General features: G+C 53.4%; 1 protein-coding gene across 3 annotated transcripts in view; it reads left to right on the top strand.

The window, feature by feature from the left end:
• The window catches only part of LOC146801783 (E3 ubiquitin-protein ligase TTC3-like), a 1,211,260-nt gene that overhangs the window by 1,082,410 nt on the left and 104,309 nt on the right, over nucleotides 1–24,541 (top strand). For all 3 annotated transcript variants that reach the window (XM_085621275.1, XM_085621274.1, XM_085621273.1), the window contains exon 44: nucleotides 2,947–3,132. In XM_085621275.1, the coding sequence (XP_085477401.1) occupies nucleotides 2,947–3,132 (186 nt within the window). The remainder of the gene's footprint in view (nucleotides 1–2,946; nucleotides 3,133–24,541) is intronic.

The raw sequence follows: 24,541 nt of genomic DNA, 5'->3' as shown, positions 1-24,541 counted from the left end.
CTCGGCAGAGAGCAGCCCTCGCACGGCCACGAGGATGGAGAACACACTGCTGCTCAAGATGCTCCTGCTGGCGATCCTTACCGGCCAGCTGAGGCTGCGCAGGAAGGTGGGTGCCCCCGGCAGACACCCTCCCCACCAGCTCCTGGCATGTGAGAGTGATCGGCCGGACACCCCCTGCTGGCATGTGTGAGTGTGAACGAGCCTGGCACACCCCTGCTGGCATGTGTGAGTGAGTGTGAACGAGCCTGGCACACCCCTGCTGGCATGTGTGAGTGAGTGAGTGTGAACGAGCCTGGCACCCCCCTGCTGGCATGTGTGAGTGAGTTGGAACGAGCCTGACACCCCCCCTGCTGGCATGTGTGAGTGAGTGTGGACAAGCCTGACACCCCCTGCTGGCATGTGCACGTGATCGGCCTGACACCCCGTGCTGGCATGTGTGCGTGAGTGTGAAGGAGCCTGACCCCACCCTGCTGTCGATCCTTACCGGCCAGCTGCGGCTGCGCAGGAAGGTGGGTGCCCCCGGCCTGACAGCCTCTCCTCCCCCTGCTGGCATGTGTTTTGTGATGGTATTGTGTATCTTTATTTTCAGCGTGGTCCGCTTTCAGTGCGGTCCGCCTTGGTCACGCTTGTCTTTTCATATTATCAGAGCTGGTTGTAAATTGCATTAACTGTTCTCTTGACTCTTCGTAAATGAGGTGCCATGGCGGCGGTACCTGCCCATTGATCGCTCGCCTTGCACCCTGGCATGGCAATTCGCAGCATGACCGGACTGAGAAATCATAAGGGGGTGTCCCGCCCAAACAGCCCATCTGAAGCTACGTACCTGCATTTACATTTAGTAAAAACATAATTTTCAGTCGATTTTACCATTGCCAGCACCTCTAAATGGGCCAAGTCCATAATGTAATCTTTTTGGCCGCCTTTGTGTGTGAATTCCCTTCTAGCTGAGTGTGCGGGTTTGTGTATTTCTTTAAAAGTGCATGGGCATGGATGTCTGTGCCACTCTATCTAAGTCAATCTGGGTGTGCGTGCGTAAGGCTTTTATGATTAAGATCTAAGAATCCGCCTCGGGCACCACACAACCCCTTCGTTAACGCCTTTCACAGCGCAGCAGTAAATGGAACAAAAATTTCTTGGAAACCTACTCGCGTCCCCGGGCGATTCAGGCTGGGTCAGTACTGCCAGCATTCAGCTTTTTGTTTCGTTTCTTTAATTGAATTTAAATATATTAATCAGCAGTTGAATTAAAAAGACATCCTGTGCATTTGAAGGCCGCAATCACTGGAGGAACGCCTGGCCCACCTTTCAACGCAACCACGGCACAAGTTTTCACGTTTTACAAATTATTTATGATTAATTATTTTGTTATTATGCAACAATACTGTATCCTGCCGTCGAGATGGAGAGAGTAACTGAAACATTTTGCGAATGTTCGACCTGGCACCCCGTCACCCTGAGGTTAAGCAATTGTTTGGCATTGGAGTCTGGAGCTTGTTGCTTTCTATTGAGAGTGATTTTTGTGTTCATCGTTATTTTTGTGTAGCTGTCTGTTGGCAATAGGCCTCGCATTACTAAAAATTTGAGCTATTGGTGTTGCATTATTATTTGCAACGCCAAAAGCTCAAACTTTTACTAATGCGAGACCTATTGCATTGCAAATGCTTGTTTGTTATAGACTCTAGCAGATTCCTCACCAACCCACCCTTCTCACCCTTTTTGGGAATTAACTCACATAGTCCCTAATAAGATGCCAAATCTACAAGATCTTTTAACTGCACTATCTGATTTCCTTAGATCTGCCTCCGATGGCGCGGACAGGGATCAGAAAGGAACAGAAGTCAGCTTGCGGGGGCGGTGCAAATATAGGGTCCCTGGCTTGACAGCCGAGACTGAATGGAGCTGATGTGCAGCCGCACAACGCCACCTAGCCAAATGCAAGAGAAATTTTTTTAACCTTTCTGAATCCAGTCTGGCACCTGGAAAAATTCACTATGGGCCTCATGTAGGAAGCCAAATACCGGTCGGTAACGGCCGATTTTCGGTAATTATACCGTTACCGACCGGTATTTTGGCCATTGGTATGTAGGGGGACAAACTTTGCTTTCGGAATTTACCGAATCGGTAAAATTACCGATTCGGTAATAATACCGAATCGGTAATGTTACCGAATCGGTAACTTTTCCGAATCGGTAATTTTACCGATTCGGTAAATTCCGAAAGCAAAATCGAGATGTAGGGGGAGTGTGTGTGTGTGTTTAAGAGTCGGTATTTACCACCAACTTATAGTTGGTGGTAAATAATGAATGTATGTGTAAATGCATTTTTACGCGCGTAGCAGTGTGCAATGTGGCATACATACATGCCCTTAGGGCATGTATGTGTGCCACATGTGCACACATGGCCGAATCAGGGGTGCAACAGGGTGTCAATGTGACACCCTGCCACCCTTGTATGTGTTCCCCCCATTACCGAATCGGTATTTACCGATTCGGTAATGAGGCATACCTTCCCATCAATGGGAAGGTATGCCTCATTACCGAATCGGTAAATACCGATTCGGTAATTACCGACTAGTAACGATTCGGTAAAAAATACCGACTCATTACCTACATACCAGTTACCACTTCTAAAATACCGATTCGGTATCGTTCGGTATTTTAGAAGTGGTAACTGGTATGCTACCTACATGAGGCCCTATGTGAGGAATCTGCAGTTCGATAGTATGTCTATTAGAAAAAGCATTACTGGTGCTAAGTTAGTTTTGCTCTTTGCTGCACATGTATTCCGAATCGCAGTGAATGATGGAGACAAATTGATTCTAGTGGCAGTTTTTCATAACATAATTGCAGACTATACTTTATTCTGTTAGAATCAAATAGTTTTTTGGGGCTTTATGTTATTATGGTCTTTCTCAGTTATTGTAATTTGTAATGTGATTCTTTTCAGGGTCACTCTGCATCGGGTGCTTCTATGGGCCGACCTGAACCAGAAGTAACAGGTGTTTGTTGGATGACTGGTAGTGGATCTAAAGGTACCTCACTGTCGACAAAGCTTTCATCACAGTCAGCTCAGCCTTGGAAGAATGCCCCAAGCCCACTTAAATCAGAATGGTCGAAATCAAAAGATATAACTGTAAGTTTCACTTCCCCGTTACTATAAGACTTTGTTTTTTTAATAACTTTCTCACCATATTTTAGGTATGGTCTAGACTGTAACAATTTGCATAATATTTGAAAACCTCTTTGTTTTTTTTCAATCACCAAATTAAAGAATACCTGATAAAAAAGAGCCTCAGCCACATCATGGACCTCAAGCATGTCAGCAAACTCATCTGGAAACCATCCTTCCAAATGGTCACTAATTCCATATTTGAAGAAAGGATTGCCTACTTCCATTTTCATACCCACAGGAAATATGGCAAATTCCTTAGTTTGAAGGTGGGCAAGGTCATTGCCAATTCAAGGTCTTGCCATTTGAGCTATGTTTAGTGCCCTGTATCCTCACAAAACACTAAGGACCATTTGCATGAACACATTTTCCCTTAGACACAGAATGGGCAAAACCTTTTGATGCATCTGGCCCTAAGCTCTAGTAGTTCTGTATTCGCATAGGTGAGGGTCCAGGTATACTGTAACTTGATGATTTTATTGTGAAATCCTACGATAGTACCAAAGTAGTGTTACAGACTTGTGTATGGTTCTGCTAACACTTTGCAAGCTTCATACATTTTCAGAAGTCCACCAAGAGACTAAACAAACTCCGTTCCTAGGGGACTGTCTGGATGCAAAGTTGTACAGGATTGTACAAGCAGAGTACAAGTTCTAGTGCAGGAGGTGATGGAGTTGCAGCCATGTAGGAGATATTCAGGTCATTGCGGTGGTCTCTGACATGAGGTCCGCCAGGTACGGAGTGGCTAATTTTCAAGTTGAGGCCTATCTGAGCACCTACATATCGTGCAGATTGTGATGTGTTTTATCTACCAGACTCATGATCAATAACCGGTGAGGACAATGAGGCAGACAATCTGCTTCCTCCCATAAACTGTGACTGTATAGACCTGCAAATTGCCAGAAGGCTGAATGTATCTTGATAAGGTGACATTCAGTACCCTTCTGACCCTCCAACAGAAGAGTCCAACTCTTTTGAGCTGGTTATAAAGAAGGCTCCTAGACGCTAGAACTGTTGTATACCACCCCTGATGTGAAGGCCAATCTGTTCAGAGTGGTACTGGAACCTTCAGGTTCTGCAACACAACCTTTGCTGACTGGCCTGACTAGAACACATTTTGCTAGCTAGGAGAAGCACTATAAACTCTCACATTTAACAGATTGCTCCTTGCCTTCCCTCCGAGCCAATATTTCTGACCACACATTCTGCACGGATAGACCATGGTGATCCAGGCTTCTTCAACAAAACACAAGCTGAATGCCTTTGCTTCCACACTCTGGACTATGCACACTTATGCTCTGTGATAGGTAGTTATAATTAGTTTGCCAGAATACATTTATGGTACCTTCCCTCAGCTGTCCAAGGACAAGGGAGCAGGCATCCTAACGTATTTTGAAGCCTCCGCAAAGTAGACACTGTGCCACGTGTATTGAACATCACCATTGTCATTGGGTGTCATGGTTGAATGCATTCTACATTTCCTAGTATTGCACAAGGCAACTTAATGCATATGCTTTCAATGATGAAAGTCTTGTGATATTTGTGCTTTCGTTTGTGCTAGCCTCACCAAAGTGTCAGTTTCATCAACATTGTACAAAGTTTTGAGTTTACTGCAGAACCGTGTGTAACAGACTGAAACAAATGTCCAAGACCACCCGGCCTCCCCTCCAGCACTTCTGCCTGTAGTGTGGAAGAGATTACGTGAGACGTAACGGAAACAGGCTCCACCTCTTCTTCCACCTCATCACCAACTAAACTACTTTAAGTTGGCTGTGTTTCTGTAACGTTGGAGGAAAATAACTTCGGATCAATAGGTCCACCAAGGTTATACTCTGTCATTTGCCCATACATTTCCACTTGTTTCATCCGTTCCATCCCATCTCCCATAACATCATCTTGATGAAAGAAGTAATTTTTTTAGCAGAAAGGTCCGCCTCTTGGAAAGATGTATGGGGTGTTATTGCAGATATGTCTTTGACCCCAAAAAAGAATGAAGTCTTGGATCTTTCAGATCTTACATACCGCAGCAAATTTTAGGTTAAATAATAGCAATGAATGGTTACACCAACAGAGGTTTTGCAGACTCTGAAAAAACTGAACTGACTGTTAAATTAATACTTGCATATATTACCACACCACTGTTGCACTGCAGAAACAGATGTTTACTCTGCTTAATATGGGTTCAATTGCAGTCTTTCTCCAAGAGTTACTAAATGTTAAGGTAACAATGGTAGCTGAATTACACAGAGATGGAATACAGGTTTTTCCTTACTTTGAAGACTGGTAAACCATTGTCCTCCATTGTCGTAGACTCCTCTTAGATCTAGGATTATCTTTGAATCCCCACAAGTCAAAGCCACAGAGTTCAGGATTGCCATCGTGAATTTTTCACGTTCTTTAAGCAAGGTTAAGAATGAGGCGGGCCCACTGATGTTTCTGGAGCAAGTGGAAGAGTAGTATAGAAGCTTATTTGACAAGTCTATTGCTGCCCAAATCTCTGAATGTCAAAATTCAGTGGTGGACTGACACAATCAAATTGATGATTAGCCAACCATTTTTCAGGATGATGGCAGCTTCACCCTCAAGTTTCAGCTGTCCTGTGCAACCTAGCCACTCACTCACAGTCTAAAATGCCACTGGGGCTGTTCTCTTTTGGATGGGGCAGAGCCTGCAACATTACGTCAGGGACGGGACAGGCTGCAACATGCGCAGCAGTAGACTTGCATATTTGTTGACTGCAGGAGACCCCATGTCCCACTTAAAAATAGGATTTCCCACAACCACTGTAATACCATGAGTGCTCCTGAGGGAGGAAGCCTATAAATACGCAACTCTTCTGAGGCCGATTGTACCTCAGCAGTGTTCAATTAGGAAAAGCATCAGAGCAGCTTTAAAAGAGAAATCTGAGAAGCCCTCCGTGTCACCAAGTTCCTTAGATACCCACCCTGCAGCCAGGCCTGGATCTTGAGTCCAGCATTCAGATCTTTGGTTCCCGCAACCGTCTTTCTCGTGCTGATACCAGCAGCCATGTCCCACACACACTCCTAGAAGCAAAGCCTACAGAAGGCATAGAGACAGAACCATGTATCAGGCCTTTTTCTGCTGCAGCCATCAAAAGGTTAAAGAGTGATTTCACCCGTGTGAGGTACTACAATGGATATTTTACGTGAACAGAACTAAGGAACTGCCAGTTGATAAGCAATTGTTTGTTTTGTTCGTTGGTGACAAAGTGAAGGGAATATAGAAGGGGACCATTTCAAAATGTATGGTCTAAACATCTGTCAAGCTTTAGCAAGCAAATTCTCCTGAAGGGATCAGAACACACTCTACAGGGGTACTGGAGCCTTTTCTAACGTTTTTTAATAGACTATTTTATAGGCTTTTCTTAATAAAATTTAACATGATAAGCAAAAAAGCATTATATACTTTACTTTGGCAACAACACAGTTTCAAATTTAACATTGTTCCCAATCGGTATCAAGCCTGCATTGCGCCTCAGGGGATGAGTTTACAGGATCAGTCATAATAATCTGTTTATCTGCGCCGTATGCAATCCTATTCACTCCGGCATCCTCTCAACTCATACACCTGTTTGTTTTAAATCCATCAAGTCTAGCTTTCATTCAACGCTGAGGTGATTTGCCCACTGGATAGACATTGGATTTATTCCAGTTGAGACGAAGTCTAGAGAAATCTCCTTTGTTCATTAAGTAAGTGCAGCACCCAGGGCCTCAACCTTTTGGTTTGTTTTAAGAATATGAGAAAATAGTCGCACGAAGCAGGACTTTGTCAGTAAGATCAAAACCCTGTAGTACTGAGTCGGATATAATCAGTGCTGCGTGTGGATTAATTGTAATAGCGAACAATAAAAGAGTCAAGGAACAGCCCTATGTGATTAAAAAGCAAGGAAACAGAATACTGTTAAATAGCACCTGTGCCTGTGGCTCCATATATACATATTTGTATAGGTCATCAATCAGGCCCATAGATGTACGTGGCCTAGTAGACAAAATAAATAATTACAATCTGAAAGAGAGACTTTAGGGATAGATTCCTTACCTTAGAATATCCCCAGGCGTCAGACTGGATCCGGAAAGTTTTGCTTAGCAGTACCCCTGCGCATCAGTAGGTGGCATCGTGCGGCTCCGTGTCCGTCACTGGCGTCGTAAGCGCCGAGATGACGCCACGGAGAGTACTTAGGCGCCACCTATGCACGCTGACGTCAGTTCTTTCTTTTTCCGCGCCAGCAAGCGCGGATCCGGATTGAGCACATACCTTAGTCACTTTTTGACTACTATTTTGAGACTTTTTGTCTCCTCTTCTTTCTCCTGTTGCACATAGGGATGCCCGGCTTTAAGTCCTGTGAGGTCTGTCGCCGGAATATGTCGGTGGCGGACCCCCACGATGTTTGCCTCTACTGCCAGGAGACTGCTCACGACTCCTGGGACTGCCGGGATTGCCGTGCCGTGGCCCCCAAGGCTTTGCGGGAGCGGCGTCCGAAGTTGCTGGGGGTCTGGCATTCGTCATGCCGCCGCTCCGGGTCTAGGAGCCGCTCCCGGGACCGGATCCAAGTCTTCACCCTCGGATTCCGATAAGCGACACCATAAAAAGTCGAAGAAGTGTGTTCGCTCTCCAACGTCCCCCGTCGCTCCCCGGAGCCGGACGCGGGGGACAGGGGCTTCGCCCCGGCAGCTCCTCTGGAGCCTAGGAGTCCCACGGCCTACCCGCCATACCCGGGTCCGTCGGCGACTACAGAACAGGTGCAAGAATTCTTTGCTACCATGGACCGCCTTTTTAGGCCTCGGGCTCCCGCCGGCGTGCCTTCGGGCCCCGCGGTCCCGTGTCCAGATCCTGTAGACCCGGCGGGTCTGCCACGGGCGCCAGCCCCACCGCCATAGGATCCTACGTCAGCGGCTCCGGTGCCATGAGCTGCGGCATTGCCGGCTCCCGCGCCGCCCTCGGCGCCGTTTATTCCTCCCTTCCCCGGTTCCAGGACCATTTTGTTCCGACCTGGGATCCGCATTGGGAGACGGTGCCGGTCCGACCCCTTTCTCAGCGCCGTTCCCAATGCCATTCGTCCCTTCTCCGGCTCCGGCTTTGCCGCCGTGACCGCCTCCCTCTACACCAGAGGTGGACGACGACTGGGAAAGGTCCTAGGACCCTCTTGCCCGGCAATGTGACTCCGAGCAGGGTTGGGTGGACGACTTGTACGAGGCGGGCAACCTCGATGTCTTGTCGGACCCGGGGTTCGCCTCTCCCCCCCCTTCTACGATGGAGGAAGGTACCTCCTACACGTGGTCCTCCGTCGGGCGGCTGGGGTCCTTAATCTTGACCTCCCCACTGTGGCCCTCAAGGCCAAACTCCTCACCGAGGTGCTCCAGACGGCGTCAACCTCGTCGGAGCCGTTACTTCCCTACAATTACGCCCTTCCCGACGTCCTCTTGGGCACTTGGTCAAGGCCGGCCACGGAGGCCCCGGTGGATAAGAACATCGCCAGGCGCCACCGGCCGGCGCCTGGTGACCTTGCTTTTTTGACGACTTACCCTACGCCTGAGAGCCTGGTCATTCAGACTTCGACGTTTTCCTACGGCCCCGCCGGATAAGGACACTAAGCGGTTGGGTCAGTTTGGGAAGCGGTTGTTCTCTTCGGCCAGCTTGGGGCTGAGGTCGGTGAACACCGCCTGCCTGTTGGGCCACTTCTACCACGCGGTGTGGGATGCCGTTGCTCAGGTGTTGCCTCAGTGTCCTGAGGAGGTGCAGACTGTCCTTTCTCAGGCAATTGCTGAGGGTAAAGGTGGTGTTAAGGACCCGTCCTTCTTTTCTGCCAAAGGTGGTCACGCCCTTCCACATTGGGCAGACCATCACATTGCCTACCTTCTTTCCGCCTCAGCATCCTTCAAGGGAGGAAGAGAGGTTCCACCGTCTGGACCCAAAACGTGCGCTTGCCTTCTATCTCAAGCGTAAACGGCAGTTCAGGGTGGATGACCAGCTTTTTGTTGGCTACGTGGGCGCCAAAAAGGTTGTGCGGTGCACAAACGAACTCTCTCTCGGTGGGTCGTTCTGTGCATCAAAGCATGTTACTCCTTGGCTAAGAAGGAGCCTCCTGTGGGGCTACGTGCCCATTCTACCAGGGCAACTGCCGCCACTACTGCCTTGGGACATGGCGTTCCCTTGCAGAACATTTGTCAGGCAGCAACGTGGGCCTCGCTGCACACGTTTACCAAGGATTACTGCCTTGACAGTCCAGTCCAGAGAGACGGCTTCTTTGGCCGTTCCGTGCTCCGTGACTTTCTGGTGTAATCTTGTTTGCAGACCAACCTACGGGGTTGGTATTGCTGGGGTATCTATTCAAGGTAAGGAATCTATCACTAACGTGTCTCTTTCAGATGCACAAGTTACTACTTGTGTAACAATATATCTGTAAGAGACATTAGTTAGTGATAGATAGATTCCTTACAGCCCCACCCATCCTCAACGTTCTGCGAACTGGTTACTAGGGTTAAGGTCATCCCTCTTAGGACCCTAGTTTTCTGCACAATGGTCAGTATCGTGCATGGCTCTGCGTTCCTGGCGCGGAAAGTTGTGTACAGAACTGACGTCAGCACGCATAGGTGGCGCCTAAGTACTTTCCGTAGCGTCATCTCGGCGCTTACGACGCCAGTGACGGACACGGAGCCGCATGACGCTACCTACTGACGCGCAGGGGTACTGCGAAGCGAAACTTTCCTGATCCAATCAGATGCCTGGGGATATTCTAAGGTAAGGAATCTATCACTAACTAATGTCTTTTACAGATATATCGTTACACAAGTAGTAACTTGTGCGTCAAGTCTATCAAAGGCCTTCTCAAAGTAAATCTTGTGGACTGGTGGTGGTGCCTTTAGCCACCACACCAAATGTGATTGCAATGTTCAGTCCCCGTTTATTGGATCTTGTTGTTATAGGCACCATAAAGTCACTTTGATTCCCCAATTACTCTCAGAAGGTGAGTGGCCAGGATCTTGGCAAGAACTTTAGCTTTTATAGTGACTAGGGAAATGGGTTTGTAGGATTCGCATCTCCCAAGCAGGTGGCCGATTTTGGGTATGTTTGTGACCGGGGGTTTACATCCTTTTGTGTAATAAGTGTTACTTGTGTTCAGTAAAACTCATCGAGAGCTACTAATATTATCTAATAGAGACTACTAGCCGCAGATTCTTTCACGTAGAATTATCCCCAGGCGTGAGACTGGATCCAGAAACTTTTTTTGCCACAGCATCCCTGCGCGCCAGGACGACATCACGCGACTCCGCCCGGGTGTCGTCCGCGCACGTGACGTCAGCGAGGTCACATAAGACCCGCCCCGGCACGCCCACGTCAGTTTTTTCCTTTTCCGCGTACAACGCAGATCCGATCCTTGCTACGGGCCTGTTAGGGCCCCCTTTTCTTCCATTTCCTTTTGGTAGGAACAGTGTGCGAATGCCTTCGGGATTTAAGACTTGCACATCTTGTGGGCATCTTATGTCGGCGACGGACCCTCACCTCTTTTTTATGTGGTTTCTGGGGGAGGATCACGGCACCACAGATTGTACGGCGTGCCAACAGTTGAAGCCGAAGTCGCGGCGGGAGCGCCGGATGAAACTTCTCTCGGCGCGTCTCTCCAGGTTGACGTCCTCCCCTCGGCCTGCTTCGACGGGCGGCTTCAGATACGGTCATGGTCGTCGTCCTCGCCGGTCTCTGATGTCACGTGAGCGTCGCTCCCCGGTGGGTAAGTGTCGCAGTTTGTCCCTGGGGGCTGTGGACTCTCAACGGGTAATGCGGCCCCACGTGTCGTCCTATCCACCGTTTCTCGGTGTTGGGGCGTAGAGAGTCCAAATGGAGACATATGCGGCGGCTTTGCAGGCCTCGCTGGCGTCTCCTCCCCTTCCTCTCCTGGGGCGTCGGCAGATCCCTCGCTCTGCGCAGGGCCCTCTGCGGCGCCGCTGGTGGCTCCGACGCCGACTGGTTTGGATCCAGGCTTGGAGGATGTGGTACTGTTGGGGTGCAGCTCCTCTGGGGCACCTCCTTCAGGCCACGGCGTCTCTGCCTCGCCGAAAACTCCCGTGGGGGTCCCTGTGGTGTCACGGGAGGTCGTTGGGGATCGGGTCGCATCCCCGAGCCCCTCTCGGTTCTTTGAAAAGTTGGTCCTGTCTAAGGCCGAGGTGACGCCGCTACGGCGCCGGCAGCAGCTGGACCGTGCGGAGCCACAGGGGTCGGTGGACCCTCCTCGTCCCGCTCCGGGTCGAGGCAGAGTGGAGACCTCTCGTCCCTCCCCACAGGCGGTGGCCTCGTCGGAGGGCGAGTCGGAGGTTGAATCGTCCCTGGTGCCGCCACATCGGTTGCCGAGCGATCTTTGCCTCATTTTGGGCCGCGGTTGGCGGAGGGCTTCGTGCCACTCCCCGGGCCTGTCTCGTTCCCCCACGCAGGTGACTGCCTCAGTGGGGGTCGGGTGGGCTTCACTCCGGCGCTGTCCCGGGGCCGGTGTGGCTCCAGCTCTACTCCGGTCTCCGCTCTGGTCCCTGGTGCGGGGTGACTTGGAGGTGCCTTGTCCGGTGACGCTGGCTGGTATCGACGTCCTACCTGAAGCAGCGAACTCTACATCTCCGCGCAGGGGTCGAACCGCGGATTCGTCTTCAGACGCCCCTTCTTCTCTGGAGACAGGCTGTATCTTGGTGTCGTCCTCCCCGGAGACTGGTCACCATGTGGTGTCTTTTTCACTGGCGTCGAAGGGCGGCTCCCCGCCCTTCCTGGGGCAGGGGTGTTCGTCGGACGAGCGGCAGGTCCCTCATACTTCGGCTCCTTCTGACTTCCAGGTCTGGCCCTTGCCCGCCCCCCGCTTGGCTTCGGGGACGGCCGCCTTAGTTTGCAGCCGTCGCCCACAGAGGTGCGGCCTTCGCTCACGCGATGTTCACAGCTGTGGGCATTCTGTGCATGGGTGACCCGGTGGCTCACTTTCCGGCGGACCATCTATTGGAGGTCCTCCACCAGGGCTCTGGTGGGAGGGAAATCTTACTTCCCTTTGAAAGTTCGCTCCTTTCTTCTTTGACGGAGGCTTGAAGGCGTCCTGCTTTAGGGAACTTGGTGCATCAGCATCTTCTGCACCGGTACCTCCCGGCGCCGCGTGACCCAGCGTTTCTTTACCTTCACCCGCCAGTCCCCTTTTGTGGACCGCTTTTCCCTCCCTGCTGCCACTGTTGACTCCGCCGTCCCAAGAGGCCCGCTGGCTGGACTCTTGGGGACGCAACATGTTCGCCTCGACCAGCGAGCCCTTAACACTTTGTGTGTACTGGCTAGAGCCTCCTCCTGTTTTTGGGACTCGGCTGAGTCTCTGGGATCTGCAGCGTCCCAGGAGTCTGACGTGGTGGACTTTACGGCATCATGCATTTGATGGCCGGGAGCTTGCAGCGTTTGTTCTCCGCTCCGCTCTGGACATCTCAGAGGTGCTGGGCCGGGCCATGGCTTCCTCAGTCACTCTCCGTCGCCATGCTTGGCTTCGGGATGGACTATTCCCTGAGAATATTCGGGAGCGACTCCTTGACCTTCCGTTTGATGGCAGCCTGTTCCATGCCCCGGCCGACACCGCCATCCAAAGGCTCTTGGCAGGGCTCCGTCCTCCGCCTCCTCCTCCGCCTTATCCTCCTCCGTCCCCTCCTCGGTGACTTCTGAGTTGGGTTGATTCTGGACCTTCTTAAGCTGGCTGTTCTGGCTGTGCAGAGTGTTTTCTGGCCGTTTGCGTCCTTCCTTGGGACTTTGGCATTGTTGGCTGCTGGACAGCCCTTGTGTTGATTGTGTGTGGTTCTGCAGGAGTTCTTGCGCAGGCTTGGCCCTGAGATTGGGCCTTCTGCTTTGCTTGGGCTGCTTGTCAAGCCTTCGGCGGGGGTGTTTTTCCCCGTGGCTCTTTTGTTTTTTCTTCTGCTGCGGAAGTTCTTCCAAAGAGGGTTCCCTTATCTTGGGACTTAACGCACCCTATGTGGGGTAGTGATAGCTGTCATATGGCTTGCGCTCTGCTAGAGGGTTCTGGTCACCTTCAGGTGCCTGCTCTCCATGGCGTTTCAGTAGGTTGCTTTTGCTTCCTGTGGTAGTGTGCGCGGCTCCTCCTCCTCTCCCTGCTCCTGTCCTGAGGTCTGGGATGATCCTGTGTCTCCCTTGCCGGGCGTCGCCTGCTCGGCCTTCCTGGGGCCTTGGGCTGTTCTTCTTGCTTCTGGCTTTGACTGCCGGCGCTGTTCTGGCTGGCAGGCTGCTCTCCATCTGGAGTGGGTTCACCTCTTTTCCCTAGTATCCTTGGGCCCTCTAGGCTTCTTCTTTTTCTTCCGCTTTTCCTGTCTCGGCATTTGGCGGAAGCTATGTTGCCTTGTAGGGGAGTGGGGTGCTTCGGCCTCTCAGTCCTTGCCCTTGGTTCCTCTGCTGTGAGTGTACGAGCCTCTTCAGCCTTCTTTCCCTCCTACATCCCCTTGGGGTCGGTGGGTTCCTGCTTGTGGGCGTTCCCTTGGCCTGGCAGGGGCGAGGTTCTACCCGGTCCACAGATCTGGTCCCCTGTGGGGCCCTCTGTTCTGCATTGGCTGATGGGGTCCTTTCGTATACCCTCCTTCCCAGGGGGTATTGCTAGGGTATTTATTCTACGTGAAGGAATCTGTGGCTAGTAGTCTCTATCAGATGTACGAGTTACTTACCTTCGGTAACGATGTATCTGGTAGAGACGATTCTAGCCGCAGATTCCTTCATGGCCCGCCCTTCCTCCCCTATTCTGCGAGGACCCTTGGGTTGGTCTTCGGTACTCGCCTCCCGGTGGGAGGCTGTGTCTCCTGTGAGGGCCTTCCTTGTTCTTGACGGATGGCTCCGTCTGGAGGCGGTTCATTCCTCCTTTGGAGGATGGGGTTCCGGTGCTCCGGTGCCCTGCTGCTCTGGCTACTCCATGTTTGGGGGGGATTGCTTCTATCCCTGTCCTCCCTCCCCTCCCCTCCTTCCATTGCTGTCATCTGACCTTGTCTTGCCCTTGTCCCTTGTGGGTGGTTGCCCTCTAGGTTGTGGTGGCTTGGAGGTTTGTTGTCCCTGTCTGTCTTGGGACTGGTCCCATTCCTTGCTCAGGATGGGGGGGGGGGGGGGGTGCCTACGTGTGCCATAACTTTTGCGCATGTTCTATGTGCTGGCAGGGTGACTGCGCAGCTTCCTGCTTGTTCTTCTTCTTTCCCTGCCCTTGGGTTCTGCGGTGTTGGCACTACTCTGGTGGTGTTTTTAGTTACTGTTTCTTTCCAATTCTGCTCTTCGCACACTGTTCCCATGCTTCCACAGTGGTTCCGCGTTGTGGTGTGAAAAAGTTCTCCGAAGAAAACTGACGTGGGCACGCCTGGGCGGGTCTTATGTGACCTCGCTGACGTCACGTGTGCGGACGACGCCTGGGCAGAGTCGTTTGATGTCGCCCGCCCCCTGCGTGCAGGGATGCTGTGGCAAAAAATGTTTCCGGATCCAGTCTCACGCCTGGGGATAATTCTACGTGAAGGAATCTGCGGCTAGAATCGTCTCTACCAGATACATCGTTACCGAAGGTAAGTAACTTGTACATTAGTGTTGTAATAGTGACAACATCAGACAAGATTACATTAGTGGTTACTATTTGCAAGATTAGTACCACCGATCACTCCAGTGGATCAGGTGTGGTTGCCCGCAATAATGTATAAAAAGGCTTTGGCAAACTTGAATACCTGTTCATGGGTAATGTAGAAAAGCCATAGCACAATGCCTTTGGAACCAAGGTAATAACATTTGTAAAACGTCTTGCCAATGCCACGTGATTTATTACTCAAATATCAGCTTTAAATAGATTTCGGAAATTTAGCACTTTTTCTTCAAGTATCAGCTTATGAGTTCTGAAACCACATTTTCGTCTCAGATATGCACCTTCAATTTTGGTATATGTATGCTAATTCAACAAAGCAAACGTTTCTAATTTAGTAGGCTGGGCTGCATACAGGAGAGCTACTTTCATGACTACTGAGAGCTCACAAGCTACTCGTTGGAGAAGCCTGTTTCAAATCATGGGGCAATAAATCCTTTTCTTTGGAAGCAGTAAACATTTCCAATAAATGGGGTGGCCACTAAGGATGTATTACATTTATAAAATTCTATTGGCAGGCCATTTAGCCCAGATTCCTTTCCTTATTGTAGCAATGGTTTTGGGAATTTCCTCCCCCGTAATCTCCCTTGTTCAGGAGTTCTTGATCTATTTCAGAGCTCGGACTTGTCACTAATTTTGATAGGTACCTACCCAGGAGTCAGAAGGCTTGATTCCCTGAAGGGCCTTAGTGCTCACCATAAAATCGAGCAAATTCGCTTGCCATTGCCATCGCCATCTAATCAGCATGGGTCTGTGCTCCAGCCGTCTGCATGCAGGGTATGACGCTAGGTCAGTTGTCCCTCACATTGAGCCTGTATATCAGTATCTGAAAGAGACACATTAGTGATAGATTCCTTACCTTAGAATATCCCCAGGCGTCAACCTGGATCCAGAAAGCTTTCATCAGCAGTACCCCTGCGCGTCGATAGGCGTCGTCGTACGGCTCCGCGTGCGTCGCTGGCGTTGTATTCGCCGAGATTACGTCACTGGAGCTACTTGGACGCGCCCACGCGTGCTGACGTCAGTTCTTTCCTTTTCCGCGCCAGGAAGCGCAGATCCGGAGAGAGCAGTACCCCATCACTTGTTGACAAAGTATTTGTTTGTTATAATTTGTAAGTAAACTTACCTCTGATGCATAGGGATCCTGGTTTCAAGCTTTGCTAGGCCTGTCCATGCACGATGTCGCTGACTGACCCGCACTGTGAGTGTCTCTTCTGCCTGGGGCGTGACCACGACACCGAGGCATGTCCCCACTGCCGGGCCATGGCCCCGAAAATGTTTCGGGAGCGGTCCCGAAAGTGGCTGGAGGTCCGGGAGTCGGCCCCACGTCGTTCCAGGTCCCAGTCCCGTGGGAGGTCGAGGGCCCGGTCGCAGAGTAAGCACCATCATTTAAAGTCTTCGCACTCGGACTCAGGTAAGGCGAAGGTCGCCGCTCTTCGTCCTCCCCTCGCCGGTCACGGGCAGGTGGCAGCGCCCCTGCGGCTCCAACGGAGCCTGAGCAGTTACTGTTGGCTTACCCACCTTTCCCTGGTCCATCGGCGACTCCGGCCAAATTGCAAGAGTTCATGTCTGCAATGGCACGTATCTTCGGCCCGTGCGGCTCCGTCATCACACCTTAGGGCCGGGCGGGCTCCACTGTTCCGCGTTCCTCGACGTCGCCGGCTCCGGCCCGACGTCGTCGACGCCTAGAGGCCTCCATGGCTCCGGCCATGACTCCCCGTTCTTGGCTGTGGACCCGATATGGCCCCTGCCAACATCGATGCCAGCGGCGCTGGCGGCCATAGCCGGCATCGACTTCTTTTCCGACGTCGGCACGGTGCCGGAGGGATGTCTCCTGGTGCCGATCCTGACACCGATGGGGGACTTTTACACTTTTATTCACCCATGTCCTCGTCCACTTCTGGAGCAAGGAGAGGACTGGGAGGGTTTTGAAGACCCTCTCGCAGCACAGTGTGAGTCTGTCGCCGACTGGGATGAGGAGGCGGAGGCTGGTGGCCCGGATTACACTCCAGCGCCTGGTTCACCATACCCTTCAGCTACTATGGAGGAGGGTGGTACCTTTTCCACAGTGCTACGTAGAGCGGCCGAGGCTCTTGGCCTCGAGCTCCCTACTGTGTCTGTCAGGACCAACCTACTGACTGAAGTGCTTCGGCAAGCCTCTTCTTCTACAGAACCACTGTTGCTGTTTAATGATGCACTTACTGATGTGCTTCTGGGCACCTAGTCCCGGCCCAAAACAGGGGCCCCTGTGGACAAGGGTCTATGCCGACGCCATCGCCTGGTCCCGGGCGACCCTGCCTTCTTCACCCAACACCTGAGAGTTTGGTGGATCTGAAAGAAACACGTTAGTTAGATTCCTCACCGTAGAATATCCCCAGGCGTCAGACTGGATCCGGAAGATTTTTCGTCAGCAATACCCCTTGCGCGTCGCTAGGCGTCGTCTGCGGCTCCGCGTCCGTCGTCGGCGTCGTGCGCCGGAATGACGTCGTCGGAGTACTTGGACGCCGCCCTCGCGCGCTGACGTCCGTTCTTCTTTTTTCCGCGCCAGTAAGCGCAGATCCGGGAGAGCTACCCCTTTAGTCAATTTTTGACTAACTTTTTTTGATCCTTTTTGATCGTGTCTCGACACCGGTGCCGGTAGGATGCCTGGGTTTAAAGCCTGTACGGATTGTAACCGATTGATGTCGGTTACGGACCATCACCGCCGGTGCCTTTACTGCTTGGGCCTCGATCACGACGCGGAGTCGTGTTCGGACTGCAAGGCCCTGACCTCGATGGGAGCGGTCCCGTAAGTTTCTCGAGATTCGCCACTCGGCTCCGCGCGCCTCTCGATCCCGGTCCAGGAGGAGGTCCAAGGATCGGTCGCGGAGCCGCAGCCGACGTCACCATCGGTCATCGGGATCCAAGTCTTCGGGTAAGTCGAAGCATTCCAAGAAGTCCAAGAGGCGACACCGCTCTTCGGACTCCCCTCGCCGGTCGCGCGACTCGGCCGAGGGTCAGGGTGGTTCCACCCCCGCGGCTCCGGCGGAGCCGCAGGCGCCGCGCACGTCCCCATACCCTCCGGTCCCTGGGACTAACGCGACACCGGCGGAAGTCAGTGCCTTCCTCTCGGCCATGAGGAACCTGGCTCCGCCGTCGGCGCCCGCTGGTGCGCCTTCGGGCCCCGCGGACCCGACTGGGCTGCCTTGCCTGCCGGTGGCTCCGGCCCCGGCGCCGTTGACGGCTCCGGCCTCGACGCCGCAAGCGCCCGAGGGACCCGTTCTCGAGTCCCCGTCGACGCCGGTCGACCTCGTCACGCCTCCTCCGCCGGCGTCGACACCGGTACCACCCCCGACGCCGACGTCGACTCCGCTCGACGTCGGGCCCCAGTTCAGTCCCACTCCGGGCCCGGCGCCAGTCCGGCGTCGATGGACGCCGAGATCGGCGCCGCTAGAGACACATTATGTCTCCCGCCCGGCTCCGTTACTTTCTCCTCTATACCAGGAGTCGGATGATGGGGACAACTGGGAGGGATCCGAGGATCCTATGGCCGCTCAGGCTCAACTGTCACAGGACTGGGCAGATGAACTGGGGGAGGCCAGTGGCCTGGATACCTCTCCAGACACTGGATTTGTCTCTCCTCCGACTGTGGCTTCGGAGGAGGGCGCTGCTTTCTCTGTGGTGCTGCGCAAGGCGGCCGCAGCCCTTGGGCTCGAGCTGCCTGCCGTGGCTGTGAAGACTAACGTCCTTACTGAGGTGCTTCAGTCTGCAGCAAGCTCCGCTGAGCCTCTGCTGCAATTCAATGAGGCCCTCATTGACGTTCTGCAGGGCACCTGGTCCAAGCCCTCCACAGTTCCTCCTGTGGACAGGAACGTCGCCAGGCGCCACCGCCCTGCTCCGGGCGACCCCAGTTTTCTGTCCCAACACCCTACCCCTGAGAGCCTGGTTATCCAGGCCTCCACCTCCCAATCCTCTTTCCCGACCGCCCCGCCGGACCGGGATTCCAAGAGACTAGAACAGTTTGGCAAGAAGCTGTTCTCTTCCCTTAGTTTGGGCCTGCGGTCTTTGAACACCGCTTGTCTCTTGGACCGTTATTCCCACTCTCTGTGGGATGCGGTGGAGGACGCGCTGCCCCTGTGTCCGGAGGAGGTCCGGACACGACTTACCCAGGCTCTGGCCGATGGGAGGGATGCCGCGCGACATGCTATACGTTGTGGGCTTGACACCACGGACTCGCTGGGTAGGGCCATTTCTACCACAGTGGCGCTTAGACGTCACCGCCTGGCTGCGGTCCACGTCATTTTCGGGCGATGTCCAGAGCACTCTCATGGACAAGCACGGTAAACTTTCAGTTTACCGTGCTCCCCTTCGGCCTCACCAGTGCCCCTCGGGTGTTCCCGAAAGTGATGGCGGTGGTCGCAGCTCATCTGCGCAGATCAGGGGTTCCAGTCTTCCCCTATCTCGACGACTGGTTGTTGAAGGCGGGCTCGCCCCAGGCAGTCGTCTCACACCTCCAGACTACGGCGGATCTCCTGCATTTGCTGGGGTTTTCCATCAACGTGCCGAAGTCACACCTGAGTCCCTCTCAGAAGCTCCTTTTCATCGGAGCGGTTCTCGATTCGGCGCAGTTCTGGGTCTATCCACCGGAACAGCGGGTCCGGGATATACAGGCCCTGATTCCCATCTTTCGGCCTCTATCCTGGGTTTCGGTCAGGCTAGTGTTGCGGCTTCTGGGGCTGATGGCCTCCTGCATCCTACTAGTGCATCACGCCAGGCGGCGCATGCGGGCTCTGCAGTGGGACCTGAAGTTTCAGTGGGCCCAGCATCACGGCAACCTGTCCGACCATGTCTTGATCTCGGAGGGCACTGCACAGCAGTTGCAGTGGTGGCTCACGGACCGCGATTGGGTCAAGGGCAAGAGCCTCTCCCTTCCCCAACCGGAGCATGTCGTAGTGACGGATGCGTCCCTCCTGGGATGGGGTGGCCATATGGGAGAGGCGGAGATCAGAGGCCTCTGGTCTCCGGCGGAGTCTCGTCTCCACATCAACCTGTTGGAGTTGAGAGCGATCCGACTTGCACTGAAAGCCTTCCTTCCCTCTGTCAGGGGAAGTGTCGTGCAGGTGTTCACGGACAACACCACCGCCATGTGGTATTGCAACAAACAGGGCGGGGTGGGGTCGTGGACCCTTTATCAGGAGGCTCTGCGCCTCTGGACATGGCTGGAACACCAGGGTGTCACCCTCGTGGTTCAACATCTGGCGGGCTCTCTGAACGCCAGAGCAGACGAACTCAGCCGCCGGTGCATGATGGATCACGAATGGCGTCTGCACTCCGAAGTGGCGCAAGGTCTCTTTCAGCAGTGGGGAGAGCCTTGGTTAGATCTATTCGCCACCGAAGAGAACGCGCAATGTCAGCAGTTCTGCGCGTTGGAATTTCCAAGGCGGCACTCGCTCGGCGACGCTTTTTGTCACGAGTGGAGTTGCGGTCTGTTGTACGCCTTTCCGCCTATACCACTTCTGCCCAGAGTGCTGAAGAAGATCAGGCACGACCGGGCCCAAGTCATCTTGGTGGCTCCGGATTGGGCACGAAGGTACTGGTATCCCGAGCTACTCAGTATGTTGACCGATCCTCCGATACGTCTGCCCATTCGGGAGGATCTTCTGTCGCAGCAGCAGGGGACGGTCCTCCACCCGAACCTGTCCAGCCTCCACCTCCATGCGTGGAGATTGAGCGGCGACAGTTGATGCCATTTGACTTGCCTCCTGAAGTCTGTGATATCATTCTGGCAGCCAGGCGTCCCTCCACAAAGTCGGTATACGCCTGCCGGTGGAACAAATTTGTGGCATGGTGCACAGCAAAGGCTGTGGATCCCCTTTCCGCCCCTCTTTCTGAGGTTCTCCTCTTTCTTCTTTCTTTGGCCCGGCAAGGCTCTGCCCTGGGCACCCTGAAAGGTTATCTTGCTGCCATCTCTGCCTTCTTGCGGCTTCCTGATCAGCCTTCTCTTTTCAAGTCCCCTGTAGTTACACGCTTTCTAAAAGGCATTACTCACACGTTCCCTCCTGTCCCTTTTGTAATGCCTCAGTGGGACTTGAATCTTGTTCTCACATTTCTAATGTGTGCTCCCTTTGAGCCTCTTCATAATTGTCCTCTTCGTCTGCTGACGCTTAAGACTGCTTTTCTGGCAGCCATCACCTCGGCTAGACGGGTGAGTGAGCTCCAGGCTTTATCTTCAAAGCCTCCTTTTCTATCTGTTCATCCGGACAAGGTTGTCCTTCGGCCTCGTCCCTCCTTTCTCCCGAAAGTGGTGACTCCATTTCATCTTGGGCAGTCTGTCACCTTGCCCACCTTCTTTCCGCCTCCGCATCCTTCCAAAGAGGAAGAGAGGCTCCACCGTCTGGACCCAAAACGTGCGCTCTCCTTTTACTTGGACCGCACAAAGCAGTTCCGGGTGGACGACCAACTTTTCGTTGGATACGTGGGTGCTAAGAAGGGGAAAGCTGTGCACAAACGGACCATCTCTCGGTGGGTCGTTTTGTGCATCAAAATTTGTTATTCCTTGGCAAAAAAGGACCCTCCTGTTGGGCTGCGCGCCCATTCTACTCGGCCCACATCGGCTACTACTGCTTTGGGACGGGGTGTCCCTTTGCAGGACATCTGTCAGGCGGCGACGTGGGCTTCGCTACATACGTTTGCCAGGCATTACTGCCTTGACAGCCAAGTCCGGAGGGATGGCTTCTTTGGCCGTTCTGTCCTCCAGGACTTTCTGGTGTGATCTTGGTTCGCAGACCCACCACCGGGGATGGTATTGCTTGGATATCTATTCTAAGGTGAGGAATCTAACTAACGTGTTTCTTTCAGATGAACAAGTTAATTACCTTCGGTAACGATGTATCTAAGAAACATTAGTTAGTTAGATTCCTCACCGACCCACCCATCCTCCCCGTTCTGCGAACTGACATCTAGGGTTAAGGTTATCCTTTTCAGGCCCCTAGATTTTATTTTTGGCACCAGTGTCGGTCTTTGCATGGCTCTGCGTTCCTGGCGCGGAAGGCTATGTACAAGAACTGACGTCAGCGCGCGAGGGCGGCGTCTAAGTACTCCGACGACGTCATTCCGGCGCACGACGCCGACGACGGACGCGGAGCCGCAGACGACGCCTAGCGACGCGCAAGGGGTATTGCTGACGAAAAATCTTCCGGATCCAGTCTGACGCCTGGGGATATTCTAAGGTGAGGAATCTAACTAACTAATGTTTCTTACAGATACATCGTTACCGAAGGTAAGTAACTTGTTCTTCAGGCCTCGACGTCCCCGAGTGCGTTTCCTTCTGCTCCACCAGACAAGGAATCCAAGAAGTTGGAGCAGTTTGGCAACAAGTTTATTTTTCCGCAAGTTCTGGACTGCGGTCTGTGAACACTGCCTGTCTCTTGGGCCGCTATTCCCATTCTGTATGGGATGCGGTTGAACAAGTGTTACCTCAGTGTCCGGAGGTGGCCCGGGCAGTTCTCTCCCGAGCTCTTATGGAGGAGATAGATGCGGCCAAATTCACCATACGTTGTGGTCTTGATACCGCTGATTCGCTAGGTAGGGCGATTTCCACAACGGTGGCGCTACGTCGTCATGCCTGGTTGAGGACGACTGGTTTTTCGGCAGATGTCCAAAATACTTGGATGGACATGCCCTTCGATGGCACTCGCCTCTTTGGTGATAAGGCGGATTCCACATTGGAGCGTTTCAAGGACTCTCTGGGCGTACAAACATGTTCATTTCAGAACAAGCCTGCGCAGCAACAGTCCCAGCGCAGCCGCGGACGTGGTGCTCGCAGAGGCGGGTCACGGGGCCAGCGTGCGGGTCAGTCCACCAGCACCCCCGCTGTCAGTGCCTCCACACCTTCCTAGTCTGGTGTTTCAGGCCCACCAGACGCCAGTGGGGGGCAGGATTCGCCATCACCTCCCCCACTGGTGCACTATTACATTAGACAGATGGGTTTTAGAAATTGTTCGAAGGGGCTATCCCCTCCCCTTCGAGTCTACCCCCAGCCATGCCACTGCAGTTCCACCGCATGTCGGGGGATCATTTGGTGCTTCTCCAGCAGGAAGTTACGGCCCTCTTGGCCAAGGGGGCCATCGAGCGCGTTCTGACGCCAGAAGTAGGTCGTGGTTGTTATTCCCACTACTTCTTGGTTCCAAAGAAAGACAAGGGTCTACGTCCCATCTTAGACCTTCGGAGCGTAAATCGCTTCCTCCGAAAGGAGAGATTCAAAATGCTCACTCTGGCTCAGGTCTTGTCTGCTCTCCACCCACAAGACTGGATGGTGGCACTGGACCTGCAGGGCGCTTATTTTCATATTCCCGTCCTGCCGGCCCATCGGCGCTAACTGCGATTCACAATGGGCCAAGAGCATTTTCAGTTCACCGTGCTCCCCTTCGGCCTCACCAGTGCCCCTCGGGTGTTCACGAAAGTGATGGCGGTGGTCGCAGCTCATCTGCGCAGATCAGGGGTTTCAGTCTTCCCCTATCTCGACGACTGGTTGTTCAAGGCGGGCACGCCCCACACAGTCATCTCCCACCTCCAGACTGCGGCCGGCCTTCTGCATTTGCTGTGGTTTTCCATCAACATGCCGAAGTCGCACCGGATTCCCTCCCAGAAGCTTCTCTTCATCGGAGCGGTTCTGGACACGGCGCAGTTTCGGGTTTATCCTCCGGAACAGCGTGTCCAGGACATTCGGGCTATGATTCCGATCTTTCAATCCTTGTCCTGGGTTTCGGTCAAGACGACCTTGAGGCTGCTGGGACTCATGGCCTCCTGCATCCTGCTGACCTACCATGCCAGGTGGCACATGCGGGCTCTGTAGTGGGACCTGAAGTTCCAGTGGGCGCAGCATCAGGGGAACCTGTCCAACTACGTGCAGATCTCGGAGGGCACTGCACATCAATTGCAGTGGTGGCTCACGAATCAGCATTGGGTCACCGGCAGATCCCTCTCCCTTCCCCAACCGGAGCAGACAGTGGTGATGGAATGCGTCCCTCCTGGGATGGGGCGGCCACATGGGAGAGGCGGAGATCAGAGGCCTCTGGTCGCCCGCGGAGTCCTGGCTCCATATCATCCTTCTGGAGCTTCGGGCGATCCTTCTTGCACTGAAGGCATTCCTTCCCCCTGTCAGGGGGAAGGTAGTGCAGGTGTTCACGGACAACACCACCGCCATGTGGTATTGCAACAAACAGGGCGGGGTGGGGTCGTGGACCCCATGTCAGGAGGCTCTATGCCTCTGGACATGGCTAGAACGTCACGCGTTTCCTTGATGGTTCAACACCTGGTGGGTTTTTTGAACGCCAGGGCGGATGAACTCAGCCGCCGGTGTCTGATGGATCACGAATGGCGTCTTCACTCGGAGGTGGCGCAAGGTCTCTTTCAACAGTGGGGAGAGCCTTGGTTAGATCTATTCGCCACAGAAGAGAACACGCAATGTCCTGCAGTTCTGCGCGTTGGAATTTCCAAGGCGGCACTCGCTCTGCGACGCTTTTCGTCGCGAGTGGAGCTGCGGTCTGTTGTACGCCTTTCCGCCTATACCTCTTCTACCCAGAGTGCTGAAGAAAATCAGGCAAGAACGGGCCCAAGTCATCCTTGTGGCTCCGGACTGGGCTCGAAGAGTTTGGTATCCCGAGCTACTCAGTATGAGCCTGGATCCCCCGATCCGACTGCCTCTGTGGGAGAATCTTCTGTCGCAGCAGCAGGGGACGGTTCTCCATCCGAACCTGTCCAGCC

This window comes from Triturus cristatus, chromosome 8, assembly GCF_964204655.1.
Source record: "Triturus cristatus chromosome 8, aTriCri1.1, whole genome shotgun sequence".
Lineage (NCBI taxonomy): Eukaryota > Metazoa > Chordata > Amphibia > Caudata > Salamandridae > Triturus > Triturus cristatus.
The sequence above is the reverse complement of the archived record's forward strand: the minus strand, read 5'-3'. Positions and strand labels throughout refer to the sequence as shown.